A 27,029-nucleotide genomic window follows, 5' to 3' on the forward strand; every position below is an offset into this window, starting at 1 on the left:
GGAGTGAGCAGTGCAATAGTTACATCCTAGGTCTAGCAGCAGGGTTTGAACAGCTGAATGACTTTTGATTAGTAACAGTAAGTGCAAATAACTTAGTATAAAGTGAGCATAGGGCAAATATCTAAAAATTTTTTAAAATGGATGGTGGCCAGATCAAATTACCATCACATTTAAACTCATTTAGGTACTTGATGTAAATATTGAGATTTACAAAATGCATGGAATTACATTCTTTGCAACTCTAATGAGAAACACTAGTTAGATGTCAACCTAAAAATGAGCAGGGGGTAAATAATTTTTAAAACGCTTACATTAGGGTATGTCAGTAATTAATCATATAGCACAGTTGGCAGAAGAATGGCCCCCAAAGATGTCCATGTCCCAGTCCTTGGAATTTGTTAGGTTAAATGTCAAAGAGAATTTAGTGTTTCAGATAGAGTTAATGTTGCTAGCCAGTGGACATGCTGTGGGCAGGCTATGCTGGATTATCTAGGTGGGTCCAGTAACAGGAAGGGCCCTTCAAAGTGGAAGAGAGAAGCAGAATAAGTAGAGTCAGAGAGATGGGACCTGATAAGAATTCAACTAGATGTTTCTGGCTTTGAAGACGGGGGCCACAAGCCAGGAAATGTGGGGGGCCTCTAGAAGCTTGAAATGCAAGAAAACATTCTCCCTTAGAGCTTTCAGAAGGAACGCAGCCCTGTGGACACCCTGATTTAGCCTAGTGAGGTCCATTTGGGACTTCTCACTTAGAGACCTTTAATAAAAAAAAAAATTGTGTTGTTTTAAGCCACTACTAAAACAAGATAAAAAACAAACCCAAGTAACAGTACTTGTAGGGGAGGTTGTAGAACTGTTATGGTATGGTTGAAACCGACTTTTTCCCTCCCTTTTCATCGTGTATTTATTTAATAACTTGTTTGTAAAATACAGAGTATTTACAAGCTAGAGATTAAAGCTATTTCACTCTACATCCTTTTCACCTGGCTAGATATTCATCTTTGCTACTTTGGTCTAGCCCAGTAGTAGTCTCTATAACACCAGTATCTTAAGGGAGGTAGCAGCAGGTAGACTAATTAGAGGACTTTGGGGAAAATGGCTTCACCATCACCTTTTTAAAAAACTTTGTAGGGGTTGGAGCTTAGGACTGGAGTGAAGATGTGCAGGTTCAGAGGACATACAGAAACAGAGATAAGGCAGAAATTGAGTATGAATGGAGAACTGGGTCTGAATCTCAGCTTTGCCATTAATTCTCAGAGTACTCTTCTTCTAGTCCTTTCCCATTGCAGGGTGTTAGTTTCCCATCTGAAAAGTAAGGGCATGAGACTCAGCAACCTCTGGCTGGAGAAGACTCCAGCCAGCCCCTGATTTGTTTTCTTTTCCTTATACTAGAGTTTCTCCAACGTCCACACTGACTTCCTGCCTTAAGGATCAGTTTTCTCACCTGTAAAGCAGGAATCTAAATGGTACCCATGTTATTGAGTAGTCATGAGTTAAACTATCTGCCTTCAAATCATGACTGACACTTTCTAAGCTGTGCCTCAGTGTTTTCAACTGTAATATGTGCATAATAGTAGTACACATAGGATTGGTGTGAGAATTAAATGAATTAATTTAGGTAAGGCACTTAGAAAAGTGGTACCCTGTGCCAGCAGACAATATGGGCCCAGAGAGCAATGTGGGCATAGAAGCCCTTTCACCAAGGAGCACATGGTCTGAAGCTGGAGACAGATGGCTAAGCACGGGTGCCCGATAGTGTCGTAGGGGCCAGGATGGAGGTACCCAGGAAGCAGAGAATGGTCAGAGCAGGCCTCAGTGAGAAGTGTTGTCTGGGCCAGATCTTGAAGAAGAGGTCAGGCGTGCCTTCTCTGCCCTCCTGTGTCCTCACTGGTGTGTGTGCCCCTGATGGACTTGCTGTGTTCATCTCTGTGTGTGGGGTGGGAGGGGCCAGTATGTGCAAGGGCTCCACTAGGAAGTACAATGTGGAACCTTCAGGGAACTCTGCCCTGTTTAGAATCAATGAGATATACTATTTTCCTTTTTTCCCCTCACTTTAAATTGTGGTTTGGGGTGACCTTGGGAAAAAACAAACAAAAAAGCCTTCTTCTTGCTCTTATGTATCTTCTGAGGCAGTTGCTCACAAGCTGTTTAAGACATCAACATTTGAAGATGTGGTTCACTGAGAAGGTGAGCATGGCGGCACTGGGGCCCTCCTGAAAGCCTTAGAAACAAGCGTCAGAGATTGGGGCTTGGTTAGATGGCTGAGAGAGCTGTGCCCTTAATCTCTTCCCGGCCACACATACCTTGGAGATACTGAGTTAACCTTCTGTGGTGGAGGTTACAATCGTCATAACTGACGCATTAATACTCACTGTAAGCCGAGCACGTGTTGATCATATCACATGCGTTATTTCCTATAATTCTCGTAACCACTAATGGAACGTCCACCTGTGACGTCCGTCTTTTCCAGCTGAAGAAACTGATGCGCGAAGGGGTTAAATGGGTACCACCCAGAGTCACATGGGTAGTAAGGGATAGAGTTCGGATTTGAATCCAGCTCTCTCCAACTCATTGTACTCCATTGATGTGGTGAACTTGAGTTTCTTTTTAAATGAATGACCAGAATCCTGACTTCAGTTCATAATTATTAATAATAAGGATCAATTTAACTGAGCACTCCCTATGCACCAAGCACTGTGTTAACTGCTTTAAGTGTATTATCTTATTTGATCCTTATAACAAGTCTTTAAGGCATTACCATTACTGTCTTCATTTTACTGTTGAGGCAGAGACACAGAGAGGTTAAGTAATTTGCCTTTAGTCACACGGCCGATACGTGGAGAAGTCAAAATCCAAGTAAGACTTTTAATTGCAGTGTTATTCTGCTGGCTCTCTTGTTCCCCTATACACTTCTCCCCTTTTCTTCCCCTATTCTTGTTCCCTCTCACCCTTCCCCTCCCTTTCTTTTCCTCAACAGATTTTTAATTTAACACTGTTCCTGTGCCAGGTCCCATGCCTGGTGCTGGCAGAGACAGACCCACAGTGTGGCTGGGGCAGAGGCCTTGGGCAGCCCTGTCACCTGGCCTCTAGCTGGTCCCCTCCCTTTGTGCATGGCTCTGCCTCCCTGAAATTCCAGGAGTAGGTGCTTTCTAAGGGAGGGCATTTCCTCTTGTTTTTGTTAAAGGAAATAAACTCTGTGACGGGATATCCTCTGCTGTGTTGTCATGTTATCCGAGGAAGAGAAAAAACAAAACGGGGCCTGCACATGAAAGATGGAGGGGAGGCCATTTGCAAGCTGGAGGGGAGCCTGTAACCTCTGTGCTGAGGGTCATTCCAGGGCCTGTTTTCCCAGAACCATAATACTGAAGTGGAGGGGGGAGAGCTAAAAGCTTTGACTTAAGATCGTCTTCCATTCCTGCTGTGGTTCCAGACAATTGCTCCTTCTCTGGTCTCAGCCTCCTCCATCCAGGGACCAGCACTGCCCTAGTGATTCCATTGGTCTCCCTGCAAAGCTGAGGATCCAGGCTTGGCCTTTTGTTTGAAATCTTGTTACTGCTGCCACTTGAGGCCAGATAAGAGAAGAGGAAATCTTCTAAAAGCCCTGGTTGATGGGGCAGAGGGAGGTGCGGACAGCCCCTCATGGATCTATGCTCTCTTTTCTTTCACAGCTTCTGGGGATTTGTGCTTGTGTTCACGTGTAGTCCCCAGAACCCCACTGGACTGGGGCCCAGTTTATCCCTGGGAGGTCAGAACTTACGCAGTGACATATCTCCCAGCCTCCAAACCTTCCCCCTCAGCATTCTGACTTCCTTTACTTTCCTTCACGCCTTCCTGTACGAAGTGAGTAGTGGGAAGAAAAGGGCCTTTGACTCATAGCTAATCGCAGTGTAAGATCAAAGAGAGGGAAGGAGCAATTAGAGAAACCACCAGCCCCATTTATTTTAGGAAGTAGGCTTGGGAAGCTTTTGTGCAGGAGAGGACCCAAACAGGATGGGGGGGGGGGGGTCGTATGGGAAGGTGGAAAACTTTGTAATTTTTGCCTATTAAGTGGGTTTTGTGAACAGTAGGGAAGTTGAAAGCTATGTGGGTAGCTCTATCCATGGAGGTTTTAAAAACTGAAAGTTATAACCTAAGGAATGTGTTCAGGAAATGTTTATTATTTTATTTTTTTGGCTGGTTGTCATGAGCTTGGGAATTTAAGCTCCAAATTGAGCTGCTGTCCATGTGGTGAAGAAGAGGGCAAGGGGGAAAGGGTGTGAGTCCCTGGCATGATCTCATCTTGGTTTGGCTGGGAATGCAATCTGGGTTGGATGGGACTCTCAGAAATCCTCGTGTGTGGGGTTAAAGGGCTGCTGTCCCATTCTTGCCTCTGCGCACCCTTGACCCTTTTGGGGCTTGCCACACCACTGAGTAGAGTGTGTGCTGGACAACAGTTGATGAATCCTCTCCACCAGGGCTGCTTAGGGTCCCTGGTTAGAAGTTCTTCCTCCCTAGGGTGAAAAAAACTGACCCTGGGATATAGGACTTTCAATGCTAAAACTGGCAAAGTCTCAGCAAACCAGGATGGTTGGTCAACCTGCGGCCCTCACTGTAGGGTTTGTAGATACTGCTGGCAGGGTGGTGGCATGGAGGTGATTTGGGAGTTTGGAACAGAGCTCTCCGTTCCTGGTATGTATTCAGAAAGAACTGTTAATGGTTCTCCCCTTAACTAGGAGGCAGAGACTAATCTGGTCCTGGAATCTGTTTGGCTAGGCTCACAGCTTAATTTTCTCAGTTTATGACTGCTTAGCGGGGACAGTGGCTGCCTAGTGAGAGTGGAGCTTAAGAGGTCAGATTTGGAGCCTGGCTGTGTTCACTTGTGATCTAAAACTCAGGAGTGGGTGATTTTATCTTTGTCCTTCTTTGGAATGGATCAGGGTTTGGAAAATACCAAGGACACGATGCTAATTGACTATTGTCCTGCTGAGAGTGGAAGAGAGAGGGTGAAGGAAGAGAAGAGGAGCATTTTTTTCTAAAACTCAGCCCTCATGAAAGAGAAGTTTAATAAGCTTGTAGTTGGAAGAGCTTTCCTTACAGAGAGCAAGCACTTAGCTTGGGAGAAGGCCCACTGACAGCAGAGGTGCTAGGTGGTTTCTGCAAGTGGGCAGGGTTGAGAGAGAGTGACCTTCGGCCCCAGTGTTAGCATCGAAAGTCTTATGTGCTTGGAAACCCCTTGATCCTCAGCAAACCTGGATGACTGGTCACCCTAGTGAAGGGACAAGGCCTAAGAATGGGCAGTGGAGCAGAGTTTTTGGCCTGAGCACATGCTGGTGAGGTGAGCCAGAGCTGAGACCTAGAACTGTTTTGGGAGATCGTCAGAGTCCAAAATTTAAATTACTGGGAAAGAAAAAAAGACTTTTGTAGTGTCCTGAGTCAAGAAAATAAATGCACCTGTAGCCTTGTCTGCCTGGGCATGCCCTTGTGGATGGGAACAGCTGAAACCTGGCTGGCCCAGGCACCCTCTGAGAGCCGGGGAGCAGCTAACAGCAAGGCCCAGGGTGTGGCCATTGTTTGGGGGTGAAATGGATGCTGTGGACCCTGTGCTAAGCAGCCTCAAATCAAACTAATTTTTTTCCTAAATTTCGTTTTTGAAGGTCACACACATACTTTTTGTCTCCTCCACAGGATGAGGGTTAGGGGAAGCAGAGCTGAGGTCATGCAGGACTCTGGCCATCTCTCCCCGGCAGTGTGGGAAAGGCCTAGGGGACTTGACAGGGGTTGGCAGGCTGAGCACCCATCTGGCCTGCTCAAGCCAGTCTTCCCTGGCTTTTAGGAAAAACACATGCAAGCACACCTGAGAAGGACATTCTTCTGGCTTCCAGAAAACAATATAAATACTCATGTGTCTTGTGACCTTTTAAAAGGAAACAGCTCTCCTTTCTCTGAGATTGTACCTAAAGATGTTCTCTTTATCTGTTGGATGGGAGAATAACGGATGTTTATCTGAGTCCCAAGGGATGTGGTGGTGACTCCCATGTTCCAGTAGATTATAAGCTCCATTAGAGCAGGGGTCTGACTTGTGCTTACCACTCAATCTTAGAGTCTAGACCAATGCTTGGCACACAGACATTCAGTAATTAAGTGGTGAGCCAGCTAGTGAACAATTCAGTAAGTACTTTTCTGTTTGAAGACAGTCTGCTAATGGCCGTAGGGCAATGATTCTCAAACTTGACTACACATTAGAAGTATCTGGGGAGCTTTAGAAACATCTCACTGTCCAGGCCACACTCCATTCCTCTTCAGTTAGAATCTTGGGGGTGGTGAGACCCAGGCATCAGTATTTTAAAAATTCTCTAGATGATTTTAATGTATCGCCAAGTAGAAGAATCAATCTATTGTAGTCTGTTTGGGATGCTATAACAAAATATCAGATTGGGGGGCTTTAACAGCAGAAACTTATTGTGTCACCGTTTTGGAAGTTGGAGGTCCCAGATCAAGTTTCCAGCTGATTCTGTTTCTGGTGAGACCCTCTTCCTGGCTTGCAGAAGGTCTCCTTCTCCTTGTGTCTGAGGGGGACGGGTAGAGAAAGAGAAAGAACGAGAACACCGATGTCTCTTCTTATAAGGGCACCTTAGGGCCCCACTCTTATGACCTCATTAACCATTGTTACTTCTTAACAGGCCCTATCTCCAAATATAGACACATTAGGCATTGGGACTTCAACATACAAATTGTCAGGGGTGGGGCACAAACATTCAGTTCTTAAGGGTCTTGATACTCAAAGTGCAGTTCGTGAACCAGCAGCTGCAACTTCATCTGAGTATTGGTTAGAAATTCAGGCTCTCAGGTCCCACCCTAGACCTATTGAATCTGAATCAGCATTTTAATAAGCTCCCCAGGGAATTAATATAGGCATTAGTGATCAGGAAGCACTGCTGTGGTCTCTAGGGATATAGAGAATAGGCTGGTGCTTAAGAGTCCACAAAGTGGAGAGTAGTGGGAAATAAGGCTTGGGTTGCCCTGATGGCCAGATCAGGAGACTTGGATTCACTTGGGCAGGCAGTGGAGAGCCATCCATGCAAGGACTATGAGCATGGGCATAGTTAAGATTAGAACAGTGCTTTAGGGAGAGGAGGCACTGTTGTAAAGATCCAGTGTCTCAGAATGTCACCTTCTCCTCCAGGTGCTGCTCCCAGCAGCCAGCTTGCTGCAGCTCATGGATGTTCGGCAGAACTGCTGTGACTTCCTTCAGTCTCAGTTGCATCCCACCAATTGCCTGGGCATTCGTGCATTTGCAGATGTGCACACCTGCACTGACCTTCTGCAGCAGGCCAATGCTTACGCAGGTAATGGGGAGCTGGGCTGCCACACCTCCTCCAAGTATGTGGACTTAATAACCTGGTCTGCTGTGGATTCCTCAAAGGCTATGAGAAGTGCACTCTGCTGTGAAGCAGTTACAATTTAGTCAGGGAGGTAAGACACAGGTGGAAAGATCATTAGCAATAGAAGAGTTCAGCTCATTGCCAAGTATAATATGATTGATTATCAGATGGATGATACAGACAGTAATTTTCATGAGAGAAGAGGAAGGAGATCTGAGAAAACTTCATGGGGGAAGAGTAATTTGAGCTAGGTTTGAAATAAGTGTCTATTTTGATCAAAGAGTTCTTTAAACAGGATTTTAACTGTCAAATACTATTGCAAGGCTTATAATGATAGGCAAGAGTCCCGTGCTCTGCCTTTCCATACAAAGTCTTGTTCTTTAGAGCCACTCACTTTAATTCTAAAAGAATTAAAATGCAGGCTCTGATTCAGCTAAAACCTGTTTCATCTATTTATCTTCACTTATCTAAATATTGATAATATGTTTATATCACTATTTTTAGAATAATTAGTTTTAGATATTATCTGTTGTTTTTTCACAGAAGAGTAAGACTGAACTTTTGTATTTTATAGACTTTACCCTCATTATAAATACATCCTTCCCTTCTCTTTATTCCTCTAATATAATTTCTTCAACTGAGCTGTTATATGTTATAATTACAGTTTTTTAATTTGAAAACTTTTGTTTTAAGTCAGAAAGACAGTAGTAATTGCCTTTTTCTTTTGCATAGTGAGTTACTACCACTCATTTTTGTTAGGTAGAACTGAACAGCCCTTCTCAGTACATCAGATTATCTGTTTGATTTTGTTCTATTTTTCTTAGAGACAGTCTCCCTACTAGAATTTGTCATCCTGTTATTTTAAGGTCCTGTTATTTAATAGGGCTTTGAGAAGGAGTAGAGATAAATGTGACTATTCAGTCCACCATGTTAAGTGGAAAGAAGTCTTCATTGATATTTATCTCAACTTAAAGACAAAGACCATGACAGCCTAAAAAAATGGGTCTAGTCATTTTAATTGATAGATTCAGTAGTGGACACCTCCTTCCCTTGCAATAGATCATCTCATTCTTCCCCTGCCTAAACAAACACCATCTGTATTCTGTTTATGTCTTCTGTACAGCCCATGTCTGGAAACTAGCTGAGGGCCTGCTGGCCGACCACCAACCAGCTGCCTGTGCCACGTTAGCCCTTGGTCCACAAAGCAACAATCACACCCTGTGTTTCTTGGCATCCTTTTGTTCTTTGATCAAGCTTCAGACCCCTAGAACCAATATAGATTCTCATTTCTCCCTGCAGTCTGTTTCTGAGACACAAATGGGACCAGTTGTTAAGATGATCTTGATGATGATGATTTTTGTGAAGGACATTCCCCAAATTCCCAATTCTGAATTCTGTGGGCTCTTTCTGACTCTGAACCTTGACTCTCCTGTTTCTCTGCTATCACTCCTGTGCTCTCTTTTCCCTATATATTCCCCACCCCTTTTTCACTTTTTCTCAGGGAGTCTTTTCTCTCTCTGGAGAGGGCTCCCCAGCCCAGTCTTTGAAGAGGGCACTTTCTTGAGGGATGTGCACAGGCTTTGCTTTAGCAGCAGCCAAGAGCTTGGCTACGGCCCAGGTCGGCTCATGAACATCTGCTGGTGCAGTGACAAAGGAAGAATGCTTGGATGCCAGAAATTCTCTGACTCCCTTCCTTTTGTCCTTCTCTAGGCCTCTCCTTGTACATTCTGTGTGTGTGTGCATATATGTATGCGCACACATGGCACATATCCCCTCCTCTTGTATGTAGTTGGCTAACATGATCATCTGAGGTTTGGGAATGTACTGAACTCTCCCACCTTTAACAGAGGCCCCCAGGTTCTTCTGGCCCGACTTTTCCCCACTTTCAAAATCTGTGTTTTCTCCCTTTGTCCCTTTCATTGCCTGATGGTGAGACTCACCAATAGAACAGTGAGGAGGATGCATTTGGGAGCATACCATTGTGGTGGTGCTCCCTGGTCCTGATGTTGTTGCAGTGACTGGGATCTGCCAGCATTGTGGACGTGTACACGCACAAATGTGTGTATGCGGAAATCATGATGAATTGTTTTTAGCTAGTATTTATTAAGCTCTCACTTTGGATCACGTCCTATGCTAAGCATTTTATGTATGTCATCTCATTTAATGCATACAAACAGCTAAGGAAACTAAGACACAGAGAGGTGAAGTGATTTGTTGGAGTCACACAGCTGGTAAAGATGGAGGTAGGATTCAAACCCAGGCAGTGCTGACTCCAGAGCTAGTGATTATAACTACTATGCTCTATGGCTTCCAGGCCCTATTTGGACTTAAGGCGGCCCTGTGAATCAGTAATTGAGGAGCGTTGGTGGCTAGAGCTGGCATTTTCCATTGGAAATGTGAGCCTGGAAGCCTGTGCCACCTAGTCAGATACTAACAACCAGACAGTGTAGACAGATGGCCGGCTGTCTCTGCTAAACACAGGCTGTTTAGTCATCTTGGTGTGGGGAAGTGAGGTGTGGATGTCTTCTCTTCCCCGCATGTGTGAGCTCTCCTATTTTCCCTGGCTCAGTCAGTGCAACCTCCGGCTGAGGGCTGCTTCCCTGTCATACAGGGCATCTGTGGAGCCTGTGACCATCTTCTGGTCACAGCTCTCTTTGCAGCCTGCAGCAGGGAAGTCATGGAAATACAGGGGTTGATAAGGCCATGATGAAAAGACATTAGAAGAAGCAGTGTGAAGGTAAATTGTACAGAGTTTAGAGAAGGAAGTATAAAATGATTATCTTTGCTTATTCCCTCAGTGGGTTTATATCCACCCACTGATGTGGGCCTGCTTTGTTTTTTGGTCTTGCACTTCCTGACTTGAGATGGAATCTGGCACTTTCTGCCATCACTGCCTCTTTAGAAGAGCTGCTGCCTTGTCCCACTATAAGTATGGAGGTATGGGCACCCGCTAGGGTCACATTAAAGGGGCAGTTGTTGGCCCTTGTGGTCACAGGCTTCTCTGGCCCCATGCCTCACATTAGGGCGTGTTTTAAACCAACCAAGTACAAGGAGACCCTCCAGATCAGGACTAGGGGTCAGACCAGCCAACACTGGAGCTGAGTGACTGCTAGGCCTGTTTTCTCCTCCTCATGATGGGGGTAATACATCCTGCCCCGTTTTGCGGGTGTTTGGGGATCGGGCAGGACAGGGAGGAGAGCCTCTTGCAGAAGTAGGCATTACCCAAGGCCATGCTCTGGAGCCTCCCTTCCAGCGTCACCATCTGTAGTAAGAGAGCCTCCAAGCTGGGTCCTGGTGGAGATATGGGGCTCCTTGGGTTGTCACCACTGCTGTTGCTGTGGACAGCATGCACTTTGGGGGAGAGGACCATTTCCAGTGCTTCTGATTTTGCTTTCTCTGTATCCAGATGCACAGGCAGGTATATCCTGCTCTCTGGCTAGTTGACCTCTGTCTTCACTTGTTCTTGGCCCCCAACTTTGCCTTTGAATTCAATTTTTTTTCCTTCTCCAAGACAAACTTATTTTGTCGTTATATTATTGCTATCATTAGTGCTATCTTAATATAAAAATCACCTGTAATTATTAAAGAAAAAGCAGACAGGCAGAAAGAGCAGGAAAAGCAACACAATCCTACCCAGAGAAAACCACAGGCAGCACCTTGGTGTATAGCTTTCCCAATATTTTTCATTGAATGTTTTCCAGCTTAAAAATACTAGCAGTATATTCTGAATATTCTTCCATGTTAGCAGATACATTGCTATACCATTATTTGAAAACTTTAGAGAATGTATTAGAAAAAGTTCAATTTACACCTGTGGTACAAAAATTCAAACAGTATACAAAGGTATAAATGCAAAGTCAATCTTCTCCTAGGCCCTCTCTCTGAGGGGAGCGGGGGGACCATGTGCAGGGGGTGTGTGTGTGTGTGTATAATGTGTAATGTTTTTTAACTTAGCCAAATAGAAACATTCTGTAATCATTGTACTTTTTCTTGACTTAAAACAAAATTTTGGAGTTCTCTCCAGACCCTGTGTATGGCTATATATTATTCCTTTTATCTGTTGTATCATACGGATGCACTATAATTTATTTTACCCCAGTCCTTGATTAATGGGTTAATGGTACCAGTCTTTTCTTTTATATAAAATGTTGAGTGAGAATTTTTGTACATAATATGGAGTACACTTGTTAGTATGTATGTAACAGTAAGATTGTACCTGAAGGATACCATTTTAATAGCATAAAGTCGCTCAAAGAGAGTGTGCATTTAAAAATTTTTTTGATAGATATTGTCAAGTGTTTTCCAAAAAAATGTAACCATCTTAAAAATCAGCTCTTGCCTTCTGATAAGTCTTCAGCTCCCTGGTGAAGGCACTGAGAGGCAAACAGCCTCTGAGAGGCTGGAGCACCACGTCTTTCCACCCAGCTTACCTGTTTGGTTCCCTGTTTAGAATAGCCCTGTCTTTTCTTGCTGTCCCTCCTGCTTCCTCTGGGTCCAGTTTCCTCTTAAGGTTATGCCCCCTGGTTGTTGCTGTGATATGTTATTCTGGGATGGGGGAAGATGGGTCCCCTATTTAGATGATGACAACTTAGACCCTTGTCCCCAGCTGATGGTATCAGAGTCCTCCTGGGTAGCTAGTTGCTCGGAAAGGGACCATGGTGTTTTGCACAGCCTGTTTCTTATACCTCATTATTGTTTCTAGGGATAGCTTAATCTTTAACCTCACAGGCTATGGCAGGTTTATGGGGACTTTGTTGTTTGGTAATTGGACGGCCATGCACTGGGCCATCAGCAGAGCTGGTTGGAGGGATGTTAATGAGACCCCATTAATGAAATGGCAATTAAAATTCTTTGGACATGTTGTTTCCATCAGTCTGCCAAAACTGAGCTGAAACCCTCCAGCCGTGGGATGGAAAAGCCATCGGATTTAACGTGTTTGTGGAGAGAAATGACCTTTTTTTGATATGTTGAGTCATTTGAGATCATGGAATGAAGTGACTAAACTAAGGGCAACAAAAGACTTTGATAAATCATTTAAAAAACGCCAACCTCTGACTCAGTGAGAGTCGTCTTATGAAATTGCTGCCTTCTCCTTGGCATCACGCAACAATAATGATGATGATGATCATGGTAGGTTGAAGATGATCAAGTTTCATGATGATCATGGAACTTGCTAGGTTCCAGGACTGGTGCTGTACATGTCATAGGCATTACTTCTTTTTGGCCATGTAACTTTAAGAGGTAGTTATTATTTTCCCAATTTATAGATGAAGAAATGGAAACTCCAGAAATGTTTAGTAACTTGCCCAAGATCACATAGTTTGTAAGCGGCAATGCCAAGATTCATGATGGGGCTGTCTGAATCCAGAGCCCGTCCCCCGAGCCCGCTGCTTATTTTCATGTCTGCCCAGGCCAATACAGCCTCTCCCATAGTTGTTGCCTTACTCCTGCCTCCCCCTGGTTCTCTGCCCCTAACTTGAAGGTGGCAAATGAAGCAGGAGAGCAGATGCAGGTCATTTTTGTTGTTAGATGTTCTCAAACGAAGCAATAGAGCAGGCACAGGTAGTTTTTGTTGTTGGGATTTTAGGAAGCTTCCTTTATTCCTCCCATTCTTTTCGCAACAGGGAGCTCTGGTGTTGAATCAGTAACACTGATAACTAGACCATTTTGATACAGCCCTTTGCTTGCTCTCTGCATATATGTGCATGTTATAGAGAAAGGAGGAAGGACCACATATATATTTCTGGAATTAAGTAAACACAGAAAGAGAGTGCATATCTCACCATCCCTGGGGAGGGTGGAGGCAGTAAGATTTAGAGTCTGATGGCTGGTGGTCGTGACTGCTGTGGGAAGAGGCCAAGGGAGGTCTCTGTCACTTCCCTGTGGGAGCTGAGCCTTCTTAGAGCAGGGAAACTGTGGACCATTGAAAGCCAAATATTGACTGAAGAAAACTTACCTCTGCTTTCCAAAAACAGGGCAATAGGGGGCAGGAGAGAGATTTCAGGCCATTCTGTTTTATTTTTTACTTTGCTAAAATGTTTTGATTCTATTCGTGTGTTCACCTGTACCAGCCAATCTTTCCTGAGGTGTATAACCAGTGGTTTAATTCAGAGCCTTCATACCTGTTCCCTGGGGCAACTTACTCTGGAATAATGGGATTCATTTCATTTCTGGAGGTCAAAGAAGTCATAAATGGATTTTCAGTTCCATTTGTTCTGAATTTGTAGTTTAGATGAACCTGATCAAAAGCTTAGGTTTATTTCATCTCATCACGAGGGAGAAATAGACTTGGGATTAATTTAGGAGGTTGCCCAAGCCCTAGGCAGTCCTGAAGAATGGAATGAAGCACAGTAAAAATCTTAGAGCTTAATGTTGGCAGATGTGCTGTACACTGAGGATTCAGGTTCAAGCAGGACAGAGCCCACCTTCCTGGGGCTTATAGTCCCAGTATGAGAAAGGCCTCAGATGATAAAACAGGTTGATGAGGACTATGATAATTTTTTATTTCCTGTTTTGGGGACTTTAGAACATAGAACATAGAGCAATATCACTTTATCTAACTTGGTAGACAGGGAGATTAAGGAAATATCTCAATTCAGAGTTATGTCTGAGATTTGAACCTAAGACTGATGTCAAAATGTTTAGAACACGAGTATTCTCAGTGTTTTGTTTTGTTTTTATTTTTTTAAGAAAAATGATTAGATTCATTCTTTTTCTCTCTCTGAAGCATCCCTAAAAGGAATTCTTAGGGTATTCTGACATTTATATTGAATTCTACCCCAATGACCTGCCTAGGACAAGTTATTATTATCATGGGGACTAAGATACTCATCAGAATGTTTGTTATTGTAATCAGACAGCCTTGGTTTCAAAACCTGGCTCAGCCACTTAGTGCTCTGTGATCATAAGCACATGACTAAATAACTTTTTGAGCTTCTATTTCTCCATCTGTAAAATAGGGATTGTGATATCCATTTCATCAGGGCTTTTGGGAGAAGTGACCTAATACATGTAAAATGCATAGCACAATGTTAGCTACTAATAGGAAAAGACCTCAACGTTTTCCAGGCCTGTTTCCTTGAAAAGACCCAACTTCGCCCCTAGAGCAATCCTTTCATGGGAGTGTACCATCCAAGTTCTGTCATCCTTTCAACATGGGAAAGATACGTGTGTTGCTTGGTAGGCAAAGAACTTGAAGTTATCTGGTGCCCCTCCACTTCTCTATGATTTCTCCTCCAAATGGACAGGAACAGACACATTATGTTTCATTAATTAAAACTTGGAACTTAAACAGCATTTGTTACTCATAGTAAAGGCTGGTTAATTCGGACTCTTATCTAGAACTCTAAGTTGACTCCCCCTGCCCCCTTTTCCACTTCTCTTTAATGAAAAAGAAGCAAAAAGACAAGAAAAGTTAAGAGTTTATTACTGGATAGTTCCTCTTCAAGGGACTGGTCCATGGTCAGAAGATACTATGCCCTCTGCACATGCCACCTGTCCCTCAAGATCTTGCCTGCCTCTCTCGCATCTCCTGGAACCTGGCACAGTTCCTCACACTTAGTGGGTGTTTAGTAAACATTTGTTGGATGACTGAAGACATTGCCTAGGCCCTAGCTAGACTATTCCCTAGACACGTTCTGAGTTTTCCTGTTTCCATGCTGTTATTTCTGTCTGGAGTGCCCCTTCCAGTCATGGCCCTGTGGCCTCTGGAATTATTGGTGCCTTGTCTTACTCTTTTTATACGGTCCTTGTACACATCAGCTCTGCTTTTTTGTACTTTTGAAAAAACACTGCATTTGGTATATCATATGCTAACAGCTTTTGAACTCTTGCAGTGGACTCAGTAAATGTGAGTTACGTTATTTGCTTATTTAATGCCCATACACCTTTATGAGATAGATACTATTATTAGCTCCATTTAATAGATGAGAAAACTGCAACCTTAAGAGATTAAATAACTTATATCCCTAGAAAGTTTTCTGAACTCAATGGAATTAAAGTGAGTTTCTAAGGCCTTGAAGTCTGCAGGCTCATCCACAGGAACTGCGGTCCCAAAGGATGTCTCTGATGCTGTGGACAAGCTTCTCTGTTAGAGAGCAGTGCTGCCCACAGAACTGGGTGTTGTAAAGCAGGAACATGGGCTGACAATATTTATTCTTCATTTCTCACAAGTTTCTTAAAGATCTTCAAATGGGCTAATATTATTGTCTTCAAATTTCAAAACACTGTGCAACCTAGGTCAGGTATTATGGTTTCATTTTATGGATGATGAAGACAAAACCTGGAACAAAGTACCTGTAAGAGGTGGAGCTAGAACTGAACCCTGATCTCCTGACTCAGCCACTGCTCTTCACTACATTCTCCCTTCATACATTAACAACAAAGAGAGGCAAACAAAAGATCCCCAAACCAACCAAGCAACCAAGCAACCAATCAGCCAAATGTTAAAGGGAGAAGGTTTCTTCAGGAGGTGTGTCTTCTGGGAGCAGACTGGGTTCTTTCCGGGAAGCAGCGAGGAAGAGGGCTGACTTCAGTACCAAGACTTCTGGAGAACTCCTGCTTCCCAGGAAAAGGAGTTGATCACAGCATCCTTTTCCTGTTTTTCCTATCTTCTTGTTTCTTGAGTGTTGCTACCAGAAAGAGGACTCTAGTCCCCTGACTCTGGGGTCTTAGCCCTGTCTCTTCAGACTGAAGGGAAGAAGGGAAGTTTTCTTCTTTGCTCCCTCTCTTCGTCTCTCCCTGCTCATGCCCTGCAAATTCCCGGGGTTCTGCGCTGCCAGCCCTGAATGAGGAGACTGCTGCTCATTAACTCCCTTGTTGCCCCCACCCCACCAAGCACTGCTCCCTGTAGGCATTTCAGTGGGAGGGTCTGGACTGGCAAAGCAGCAGCCCCTTTCAGAAAGAAGGGACCAAGATTCAGATCCTGCAGTGTCCCAGACGGTAAGAGATGGGAAGGTATGGGAGGCTGGCTACTTTTTGCCTTGATTTATCTTTGAGAATTTCTGGTTTGTTCATCAAGCCACCTAGAATATGCATCACTACACTTCCGTTTTCTTCCCTTTCAAAATCCAGCCCATCTACTTTCAGCTTTATGAGCTCTGAGGAAGAATTTTTCACAACCCAGAATTGTACTTTTTCATCTCCTTCCTCTTCACTCTTCCTTCCTCCTAATGTCAGGTTTTAGGTCAACCAAAGGTAAAGACAGGAAGGTTGGGTATGGCTCTGGGCCACAGGGATGTTGGTGCTGGTTCACCTGACTCTCCTCCTGAGCTCAGCCTTGGCTGATCACAGAGCCTTGACGTCCTGTACTTCGGGTTGGTGTGCTGACAGCTTTTCCTCTCTATTTCTTGGGTGTTGCCAACCAACGTAGGGCTCTGGTCCAAAGACTTCTTGGACCAGAACGGGCATTTGGGAGAATCTTGTTACTTTCCCAGCCTCCAGGCCAAGAATGATTCCCAAAGAAGATTGTTCACTTGCTTTTATTTTAAAATCTTTAGGAATGAACACTTTAAAAATGATACTATCTAGTCTTATATATTCCCATAGTCAGGAAGGTCTTTTGCATGTCTCACCTAAAAACCAAGCTTTAAACTGAAGGTGTTTTCCTGTTGACATTAGGAGAAGCAAGACCAGCTTCTTACTTTATGACAGTTGTTTCCCTTCATAAAGGATCTGACTTTTAAATGTTTTGTTATGTGCAAACATTCCCAAACCTCAGATGGACAAGCTTTAACTGTGGGCTCAGTGGTATCATTAGGCTGGTGGAGGAGCAAGTGGGGAATGCTTTTTCTCCAGTGAAAGATGGAAAGGGTTTTTGAGAATAAAATATTAACATTTAGGGCTTCTGGATGAAGGATATATTGTAATTCTTTGGATCTGAATTGCTTCAACATAAAATTAAGAATGATTTTTGCAAAAAATTGGTTTAAATCTTCTTTGCTTGGTTTTCAAGAGGCTGGTGGTTGTGGGAGAGGGGCTGAGCGTGCTCTGGTTTTCCTTTTCCTTAGGCAGCTACAGCAGGGATGGCATCTCGGCAGTCTCCTGAGGGTGGAGGGTCTCCCACTTGAGGAATGGCCAGACCAAGTAAGGGCAGGCCTGAATGGGAACTGGGAGGTGTGGACTTCCAGAAGTTACCGGCCAGAAAGGGGCCACCAAAGAAGGAAGGGGGAAGCCTGGAGGGCAAAGGGCACAGATGCTCGTAAGGTGACGGTGCAGGTTGTGAGAGAGCTGGAAAAGGAGTAAGGACTGGGCCAAATGACAAGGGATTCTGTCATCTCCAGGACCTGCTGCACCAGAAACTGTCAGCTCTTAGGTCTGTTCACCTTGGCATAGCTTGCAAAACACTTTCACAGTCTTTCCCACCAGAGCATGGGAGGGAGGCAAGACAAGTGGTTTTATCCCTATTTCACAGGTGAGGATAGTGAGGCTCAGGGAGGTGATGCCATTGGCTCAAGGAAGCAATCCGCAAATGGCAAGGCCAGGATTTGAATCTAGGTTGCTTCTTTCTGAAATACGTGCTCTTTCACTGACATTTCACTGCCTCTGTAATACAGGATGGTGGCCTGGGCAAGGGTCAGGGTATGAGTTTTCCTTGGCATTTCCCTTGTGTGGACCTTAGGCCTGTTGAGTTTGTCTGTCCTAGCTGTCCCCAAATTTCCCTCCATTTTAATGGCCTCCACAGGCTGGCTGTAGTGAATTGTTCCCAATGGTGGTGAGGCCAGCTGTGTTGCCACCACACTGGGACGGATGCTTAGTTGGGCCTCCTTGTGAACTAGAGGTGCACTCTAGTTAAGACTTGACTTTGGACAAGAAAAGATGACTCCTGCCAGCCTTCTAATGTTGACTTTCTACCAGAACCCCAGACACTTCCAGCCACACAGCAGTTCTGACCCACTTTTGTTTGGCTGAGCTGCAGGGGGCACTGTCTGCAACTCTGCCAGCTTGCGCCTTGAGGGGAAATGAGCTCAATTAAGTAGGCAGGTCCCAGTGCGGCATTTCGGCAGCACCATTATTAATCTCATGGAGCACAGGAAAAATACAACCTCGTATCTCTCTGCCCCACTTTCATTTGTGTCGATGTTCAGGACAGAGGATCATACAGGGGGATGCCTTTGCTGTTGCATTTCTTTCCGCTCCTCTGTCTCATCCCCTGCTTCCTACCTTCCCCCAAAGCCCCTAGGACTCCACTCTGAATCTGATGTATTGTCATGGCCTTGGTTCATGGAAGGGCAGGAGTGTTTTATAACTTTGTTTCTGAACTTCTGCTTTCTTTCTTTCTCTCTCTCTCTCTCTTTTTTTTTTTAAAAAACAGAGCAGCACTTTCCAGAGGTGATGCTGGGGGAAGAATTTCTTAGCCTAAGTCTGGACCAGGTGTGCAGCTTGATATCCAGTGACAAGCTGACTGTTTCCTCAGAAGAGAAGGTATGATATGTGGCCCTCGGTGAAACAGGAGCCTCATGTGGGAGGTAGTCATGTGGTTAAGTGAGACCTTTTCTCAGAGCTGATCCTTGGTCACTAACTTCACTTTCAGGACCCTGTAAAGAAGAAATAATGGTGGTGATGATGGTGGCGACAAAGCTGCTTTCATTTACTGAACATTTACAGTTTGCCAAGCACTTTGCTAAGTGCTTTATGTTCTTCCATTCACTCAGCCTTCACCATAGCCCTGTGAAGCAGGAGTTTCCATTGTTCCCACATTACAGATGAGGAACAGTGAGACTCTGGAGTTAATTAGCTTATCCAAAGTAGCTCAGCTGGTCACTGCAGAGCTGGGGTCTCCCTGTCACCTTGTCTTAATCATTGTCCTACATGGCCCCTTGTGAATATCATTGAGCATTTATGCTAGAGCAGACCTTTTGGGAACATCTATTCCAGTAGGGATTTGGAATTCTTACTGATGATGAAATTGAAGCACAGAGAGGGGGTAGGAACTGCTGAAGGCCACATAGTTAGTCAGTGCAAGGACTAGAACCCAGGGCTCTTGACACCCAGTCCACTAAATCATTGATCATACACTTCCATTGTGCTGGAATCTTGATGTTTGCCCACGGCTCTAGCTGACCTGTGACTGCTCATCTGTCTACTGCCGGGCCTTCCCTCTCAGTGACACTCTCATTGGAATATTCTCCCCATCCATCTCCACCTGGTTGAATTCCAGACCAGTTCAGATTCTGCCATTACTAGGAAGAATTTCTTTACTCCAGGAAATGTAGCCGTTTGAACCGAAAATAACATAAGCCCGCCCTGTCCAAGTCTCATCTCTAGTATTTACAAATTATTTTTGTGTGACCTTGGGTAAGATACTTTACCTCTCTGTTTCCTCATTTATGAAGTGAAGATACTAATAGAACATATTCCATAGGGTGGTTGTAGGAATTAAATGGGATAAGGTTTGTAAAATATCCTATCTGGTACCTAGTAGGTGTTCAATCAGTGTTAGCTGAGTTTATCATTGATCTTGCATCTGGAATTAAGTCCTTTTTATTCTGTGTTTCAAGATAACACTCACCTTGTTCTGCTTTTTACTGCATTTAGCTCTGACCTGGTCTTTCCTCCTTTAGTCAACTGTGAGTTCCTTGATGGTAGGGTCACATTTTGTTCATCTCTGTATCCTCAGAGATGCTCAATACATGTTTCTTGAATTGTCCTAGTCTACTCTTAGTGTCAAATCCTGATGTCCTTTTCTGAGGGAACGTTTAAGGAAAAGCCCTTGAAAATGGTTTTACATTGGAGATAAGACCAAGTCTAAAGGCATCTATCCAGAGGATGGGGTGAAAATCACAAGGCCCTGCCTGTTGTCTTGCAGAAGTTTGATTAATAAGAAAAGCAGTTGTTCATTGGAACTGTGAGCTACCCTGTGGTTTCAGAGGGATCTCTAGAAGGTGGCTAGCACAATAATCTAGACTCTTCCTTAGGCTTAGGGAGGCCTCTGCTTTCATTGACTGGTGTGAAACAGCACCTCCAGGGAAAAGAATGCCTCCGGCCAGCCCAGAGGCTCTCAGCTACTGCGCAGACTCCCTTTCTTCTTGTCAAGCCTGTTCAATATCTTCTCTGGATTGTGCTACAAAATTGGCACAGTTTGAAGGAATGAGCTAGTCAGTTGACTGGCTGTGTGATTGTTAGAGCACTTCTTCAGTTTGGGGCCTGCTTGACCATGCCCACAAGTATAGTTTCAAAAAAATGGAAGCAATAATAAAACAGCAGCATTTGTATCAACTTGAAGGGATTTGGGTTGAGAGGGGGGACCCTGCTACCTTGAATTAGTGTTGGCCCATCCTGCTCTGGGATCATAGTAAGTTTTATTCTGGAGAGGACTTATCTGTGCTTACTGTGCCAGGGCAGGGGTGGAGCAGGGTTGCTGGCAGGGAAAGGCAACTTGGACTTTGGACTCAGGCAGACCTGGTTCCATGCTTTGCTTGATGCTTACCAGCTGTATGACCTTGAGAAGTCACTGGTCTCTTTGAACCTTAGTTTCCTTCCATGTGAAATGTGAATACAGCCCGTTATGTCATGAGGATTACACATGATGGATATAAAACAGCAAATATAATGTTTGGCAGGTGCTCAATAAATGACTTTTGTCATTGTGATTGCCATAATTTTGAGACACTTACTGATAATGCTAATGGTATCAATTTTGCCATTGATAATGGTAAAATAAGCCATGGAATTAATTTTATATTTCCAGAAACAAAGAAACATGACATTAAATCTACACACTTAAAAATTGTCGATAGTGGCTCTTATTTATTCATTTGTGTACATGTGAGTTGCGCATTCTGTGTAATAAGAGTTGGAGTGCGGGAATTTTTCACATTGATGAAATTGTGTCATCATGTTGATTCTTGGAAGTTTTGTGTAAGTTCAGAGATATGTGCTGCTTTTCAGAAAGTAGATTATTCATGATCTTGATCACTGTGGTACCTGTCAAGGTTGGCAGTATAATTCTGAGGCTTATCAAAGTTTAGTAGGATTTGGCCTGCATTTTCTCTTTGTCAGAATTCATAGTTTTACTTCCCCTGAAGTGAGCACATGTTGCTGTAAGTTAAATGTCTGGAGACCTTTGACAAGTAGATGTTCATTATTTGCATGCTAGTGTTTTAGACCTGGAAAATTCTGTGATCTGTTCTAGGAGACTTGGTGATTTCTACTCCCGTTAATTAGATTGCATATGATAGGCAACCTTTAGTATGCACAATAGGTTTTTTTCCCAATATTGCATAATAGTGAATTTATTGGAGTGTATTTGAAGTAATATCAGGGGTCTTAATTTAAGCTAAAATTCAACTTCATTTAATATTAACATTTGCACAAAACCCAGCTGAGCCGGTAATTAAATAACCCATAGTCAGCTAAATCCGCACTTGAACAGCAGTATTAGTCATCTTAAACTTAGCTCTTTGCCTAGCATACAGGTTTCTTTCAACATATTTTATAAAATGCAGCCAGATTTCAGATATCAAAATATGAAAAAACAATGCATCTTAAAATAGAAGAAATGTGGTATTTTAGTGTTAATGATGGTTAGAAATGACAATGGCTGGGCCCAGGCAGTTAGCTCATTGGGAGTATGACAGTCTAGGCTCTACAGTCAGCGTGGCTGAGTTTGAATCCTGGCTCTACTGCTTTGACAGGCTGAGTGATCTTGGGCAAGTTATTTCCAAACCAAAATGTATGCACCAAATATAGTCATGAATTTTGTCTGTCTTATGGTTACTGCTAGAATGGTATGGGTTCATGGTATACACACACAAAATATATTTGTTGAATGAATGAATGAGAAGCCTCTTTAAGTCGCAGTTTTCTCATCTGTAAAAGGGGAGTAATGAGTATGTAATATGTATCTGATAAAGTTGTTCTGAGTTTGAAATCAGATAATACATGAAAAATGCTTAGCACATAGCTATTACCGTAAGATATTATTATTACTGCTGTTACTACTACTAGTAGTACTATTGCTACTGCTAACTGCTGACTGGGGCCTTTCTCAAGGGGAAGCTTTTTGCAGAGCCTGTATTGATTTGGGTGGCTGCGTGACCTGAGGCTTGGTGCCTAGCAGGGACAGAGAGCGGCAGTGGCCTCTCGGTCTCCAGTGTACCCAGCAACCTCAGCACTGTCTGAGCTTTTCCCATGTCTCAGATACTGTTCTTCTCCTACCATGACTTGCTTTTGCCCATTCCTTATCTCCTCTGCTGTACTCACACTCCTTGAGGGCTGTGAGGGTCCCTTAGCCACCTTTGTGTCACTCACAGTGCCTGACACAGAGCCCCTGGAGATGCTGAGCAGACATTCTCTGAGGGAGTGAAGAGACAGACTAGGGCTGGACTCTGCCCTGAGCCAGCTGAGGTTATGGGAATAAATCTAACATTTTCCCAGAGAATAAGGAAAAATGTGGAAGCTAGAGGTCAGAGGAGGGCATGGATCTTTGCCCTTTTTTCTCCTGTTTTCCCTTCACATGGTGGTGGTTTTAAAATTCTTATTATTTGAGAGAGGACAAAAGGATCTGGTAGAAGTCACAAAATCACTAACTCTTTGGGTAGAACCTTCCCCCTCCACCCCACTCAAAGCTGGGGGAAACCGGAGAAGAAAGCAGCCCCAGTCACCTGGTTCTCCTGCATGGGGTGGGGTGGAGTCGCTGGGTCAGAGCTAAGCCTGTGAACAGATAGCCTGTTTCTTGTATTCCCCTTTGAGACTCTCATCATGAACAGACTCTATGGCCCAGGGGAAGGGTAAGCAACCTTCTGGGACAAACACACTCTAAGGAGATGACCTCTGAGTTCTAGTGCAATTTTGCTAGTCACTGGAGTGTTCTGAATCTTTGCTTTCTTATCAGGTAAATGTGTTTCTACTCCTCAAAGGTTCCGTGCCTTCTTATGAAACACTATTGAGGTTTTCAGAGTGAGTACTAATGGGGAAATAGTCCACATTTGAAACACAGGTCAAGAAGAAATTGTTTAAGGCTCTTGAAAAGTTAGACAAGGGTCAAGTATAGGTTAGTTTCTCTCTGCATGATCACACTGTGCTATTATCTCCTTCAAGTGTCATCAGGGACCAAATTCTGATATCTTATCTCCTGGAAGGGATTGGGTCCAGTCTCCCTGGATCTTTAAGGTTGCATTCCCTCCTGTCTGAATCCCTAGCCTCTCCAGCCGGAAGTAGGAGTGGGATACAGGCTGGAGCTCCTAGCCAGTAGGCTGGGCTTGAACGCCTGCTGCCCAGGTGTTATCCTGTGACTAAGCGATACATCTCAGGCCTAGGCTGAGCAGTTGGCAGCCCTGCCTTTCTCTGAGGTCAGCATTAGAGGTGCCAACTTCTCAGCCTGCGAACAGTGATCTGGTGGGGGGTCCCTGCCCCAGCAGTTACTCTTTTTACTGCTCTCCTTTGGAGAACGTCATTCAGTAAGCACCTAAGAGTGGAGTACTGCAACACTGTGACCAAAAATCTACCTTGACTGCCCACTGTCCTCCAGGTACATTTCACATATTACATGAAAATAAAAAGTGCAGCTTTTTACAACATGAGACACTCACATAACTAACACCTAGATCAAGAAATAGAAACTCAGAACTCCCTTCTAGTCACTACCCCCAACCCAAGAAGCATAGGAACTATTTTGACGTCTTATAGTTTTGCCAGCTTTTGAACTTCTTATATAAATGAAATATTGGTGTATGTATGTTTTCATGCTGACTTCTTTTGCCCAGTGTACTGTTTTATAGGTCATTTCTAATTTTTATAACACCTCACAAGGCAGAGGTTATGGTCTCCATTTTACAGAGGAGGAAACTAAGGCATGTTAACAATAGAGAGCTCCATGGATTGGAGCTGATTGTGTCTGCTTCCCAGGCCCCAGCTCTTTATTAATGCATGCCCGTGCCAATGGGGAGACAGAGGTGAGTGACACTTAGTCATTATCATCTAAGACCGTCCTGGGCAGACAGACTCAAAACAGGTGTCCAAGTGTGTGGCTGAGAGAAGTAGTTGCCTGTAACCAAAGTTCCGGGAAACCATCCTGGAGTATTTTACTTCAGGTTGTTGTGTGGGAAGGACTTATAAAAAAGGGAATATTTGAGTTAAACCTTGGAGAATGAGAGTAGAATTTTGGAAAGCTATTCAGGTTGAAGGAATTGTAGGAAGTTTGGGTTTTACTTGGGGAAAGTAAACAGAGTGATGAGAATCAAGGGTCTTTGTTTGCGGGGTAGGGGTGTTGGGAGATGAGGCTGAGGATGAGGCAGGGACCTGTGGAGCCAGTCAGGAGTGAGGACTTTCTTCTCTAGGTTGGTGTTACCCAACTGTGTGCTGTAAAACTGCATTGCTCTGAGAAGTTTGTAGGTGTTTAGGTGAAAAAAAATAAAGTTCTCAGGTCAGACACATGGAGGAGACAGTGGCTAAACAAAGAAACTGCAGGACTTGTCAGAGCTTTTATATGTTAATGAATTTTGTAATCTCTAAAGAGGATTTGGGGGTCTGTCTGTATGTGTATGAAGTGTTTCCCAGGCTCATGTTCTTCGAGGACCCCATTACTACGGAATGTCTGTTGTCCCTAGAATTCCCAGGAACATGATAGAGGGTCGTCTTGAGGCCACCTTTTTTTGGTTGCCCAAATATTTACAATTTATGGCATGTGTTGATTTTCCTTTTGACAGTTAGTTTCATTACTGATCTATATTTTTGACTGTGAGGCCATCTTCTGAGTGTGTAATAACCAGGGAAGTCTGGGTTACCCTAGGCTGAGGAAGTGCCCCTGTGGAGCTGGTTTACTGGTTTAGAAACAATTTTTTTGGATTATTTTTCATCTTGAGTATCCCCTTTACCACTGGGAAATGTCCGTTCAAACCCCACATCTGTATGTGGTGTGAGCTTTGGATTTTGATTTCTTCAAGATGAATTTTTTTACTTCCCAGGCCCCAGGAGTTGGCAAGCTTCCTTACCCCTTCCCGTAGCAGGTAGGTGGAGTTCATCCAGTTCCAGTTTTACAGCGAGCAACACTGTCCACAGGGAGCCTGTGGCTGAGATGCTCCACCTGACCGTTGCCAGTTCTGAACCATTCAAGCTCTTCTCTGAATCGCCTGGGTCCATGAGCCATCCTGGCCTCAGCTTCCATTCAGCTCCCAGACTTGAATTCCTTTTTATTTAGAGCACTTGGGCATTTCTCTTTTGCTTTTGAGTGTGGCTCAAATCCTTTTTGGGGGGGTGGGGAGGTGAGGGGAGGGTAATAAGGTCATTTTCACATGTTTGGAGCTTTGGGGAAGTTTCCTTCCAAGTCAGTGCAATTGGTCATGCCAACTGGAAGGCATTCTCCATTCTGTGTCACGCTCCAATCATTTGTAGGCTTAGTGCCACTGAAGCAGGCATTTCTTCTGTCAAAGGACTGTGCTTCGGTCCTTTTCCTTACCCTTTGCAGAATCATAGTGAGAAAGCCTTTTTACTGGCTATGGGCAGGCGTGGGAAGCTGAAGAACAATTTCGAGGCAAGGCAACGTCACTGTTTTTGTTTTGTCATTGTTTTTGTTATTTATATAAAATCAGATATTTGGCAGTGTTCTGTGGTAGGGAGAGAGCCATGCACCCAGTCCTTCCTGCTTTGGTTCGCCTATTCATTCTCTCAATAAATATTTAAGTACTTTCTATGTGGTAGATAGTATGTTAGTCACAGGAGAAACATTGATAAACAGATAAACACAAGACCCCTGTCTTTGTGGAACTTACAGTCACATGAGGGAGACAGATGTTATCAAATATGTGCACAAATAAATAATGTAGCTTCAAACTGGGAAATACACCATGGAGGAAATGTGCGGGGTGCTGTGAAAGTGTAGATTGAAAGCCAGTGGTTCTAACTGCTGTCCTGTCACCAGTTAGCTGGGTAATGTTGGGCCGCCCATTTTCCCACTCTTGGCCTCACTTTTCCCTTCTGCATGTGTCTCTAGTTGCTTCACAAGGGCCCCCGTGAGTCTGGAATGAAGCAACTATAAGAAAGACCTTTTAAGAGCCCTATCAAACCTTAAGATGATGGTACTGTCAGAAAGATAAGTGCAGTTAGGTAGATTTTCTAGAATCTGGGAGCCTTCAGACCAGGAAATCTCCTAACCAACGCTATGCTGGTAAATATTTAACAACTGCTTCTCCAGAAAAATTCTAAAAGTCCTGATTCGTTTGCTGATTCATTTGCTAATTTCCGTGTTGTAAATATTTCCGCCAAGGCTGACAACAGACGACCAGCGTGATGTCATTAAATGCTGGTTTGGAGAGGAACACAGGAAGAGCTCCAGCCCCAGCACATCACTGCTCCCAGCTGTCCCCGGTGTTGTGTGTGACAGGGAGCTGGGAGTATAGTTAATGAAACTCTTGTTAAGCTTTGATGTAAGAAACAACAGCAGATACCTGACTGAATCATTCTTGTGTCCACAAGTGCTGTCTTCTTGATTTAAAATCCTGGCAGTGGATTTGGCCAATGCTATTGGCTCAGTTCCTAGGAAAGAAAAGTTTACCTAGGGGGATGTTCCGGGAGGGTGTGGCGGGTGTGATTCGGATTATGGGTTTAGGAATGTACTTTCCCAACTCAACAGTCTGCCTAGGTTTTTCCATTAATTGTGCCTCTGAGATGCAATATTGCATAAGGTTAGACTTGAGTTTTTGGAGTTAGGGGTGAGTTCATATCCCAGATTCATTA

At 44.0% G+C, this 27,029-nt stretch overlaps 1 protein-coding gene across 1 annotated transcript in view; it reads left to right on the forward strand.

Moving 5' to 3' along the window:
• The window catches only part of KLHL3 (kelch like family member 3), a 112,921-nt gene that overhangs the window by 44,854 nt on the left and 41,038 nt on the right, over positions 1-27,029 (forward strand). The window contains exons 5-6 of the mRNA XM_054568406.1: positions 7,160-7,322; positions 18,670-18,779. Coding sequence (XP_054424381.1) covers positions 7,160-7,322; positions 18,670-18,779 — 273 coding nt within the window. The remainder of the gene's footprint in view (positions 1-7,159; positions 7,323-18,669; positions 18,780-27,029) is intronic.

The sequence above is a fragment of the Pteronotus mesoamericanus genome, unplaced genomic scaffold, assembly GCF_021234165.1.
Source record: "Pteronotus mesoamericanus isolate MK-2021 breed Mesoamerican mustached bat unplaced genomic scaffold, CSHL_Meso_final contig_2, whole genome shotgun sequence".
NCBI lineage: Eukaryota > Metazoa > Chordata > Mammalia > Chiroptera > Mormoopidae > Pteronotus > Pteronotus mesoamericanus.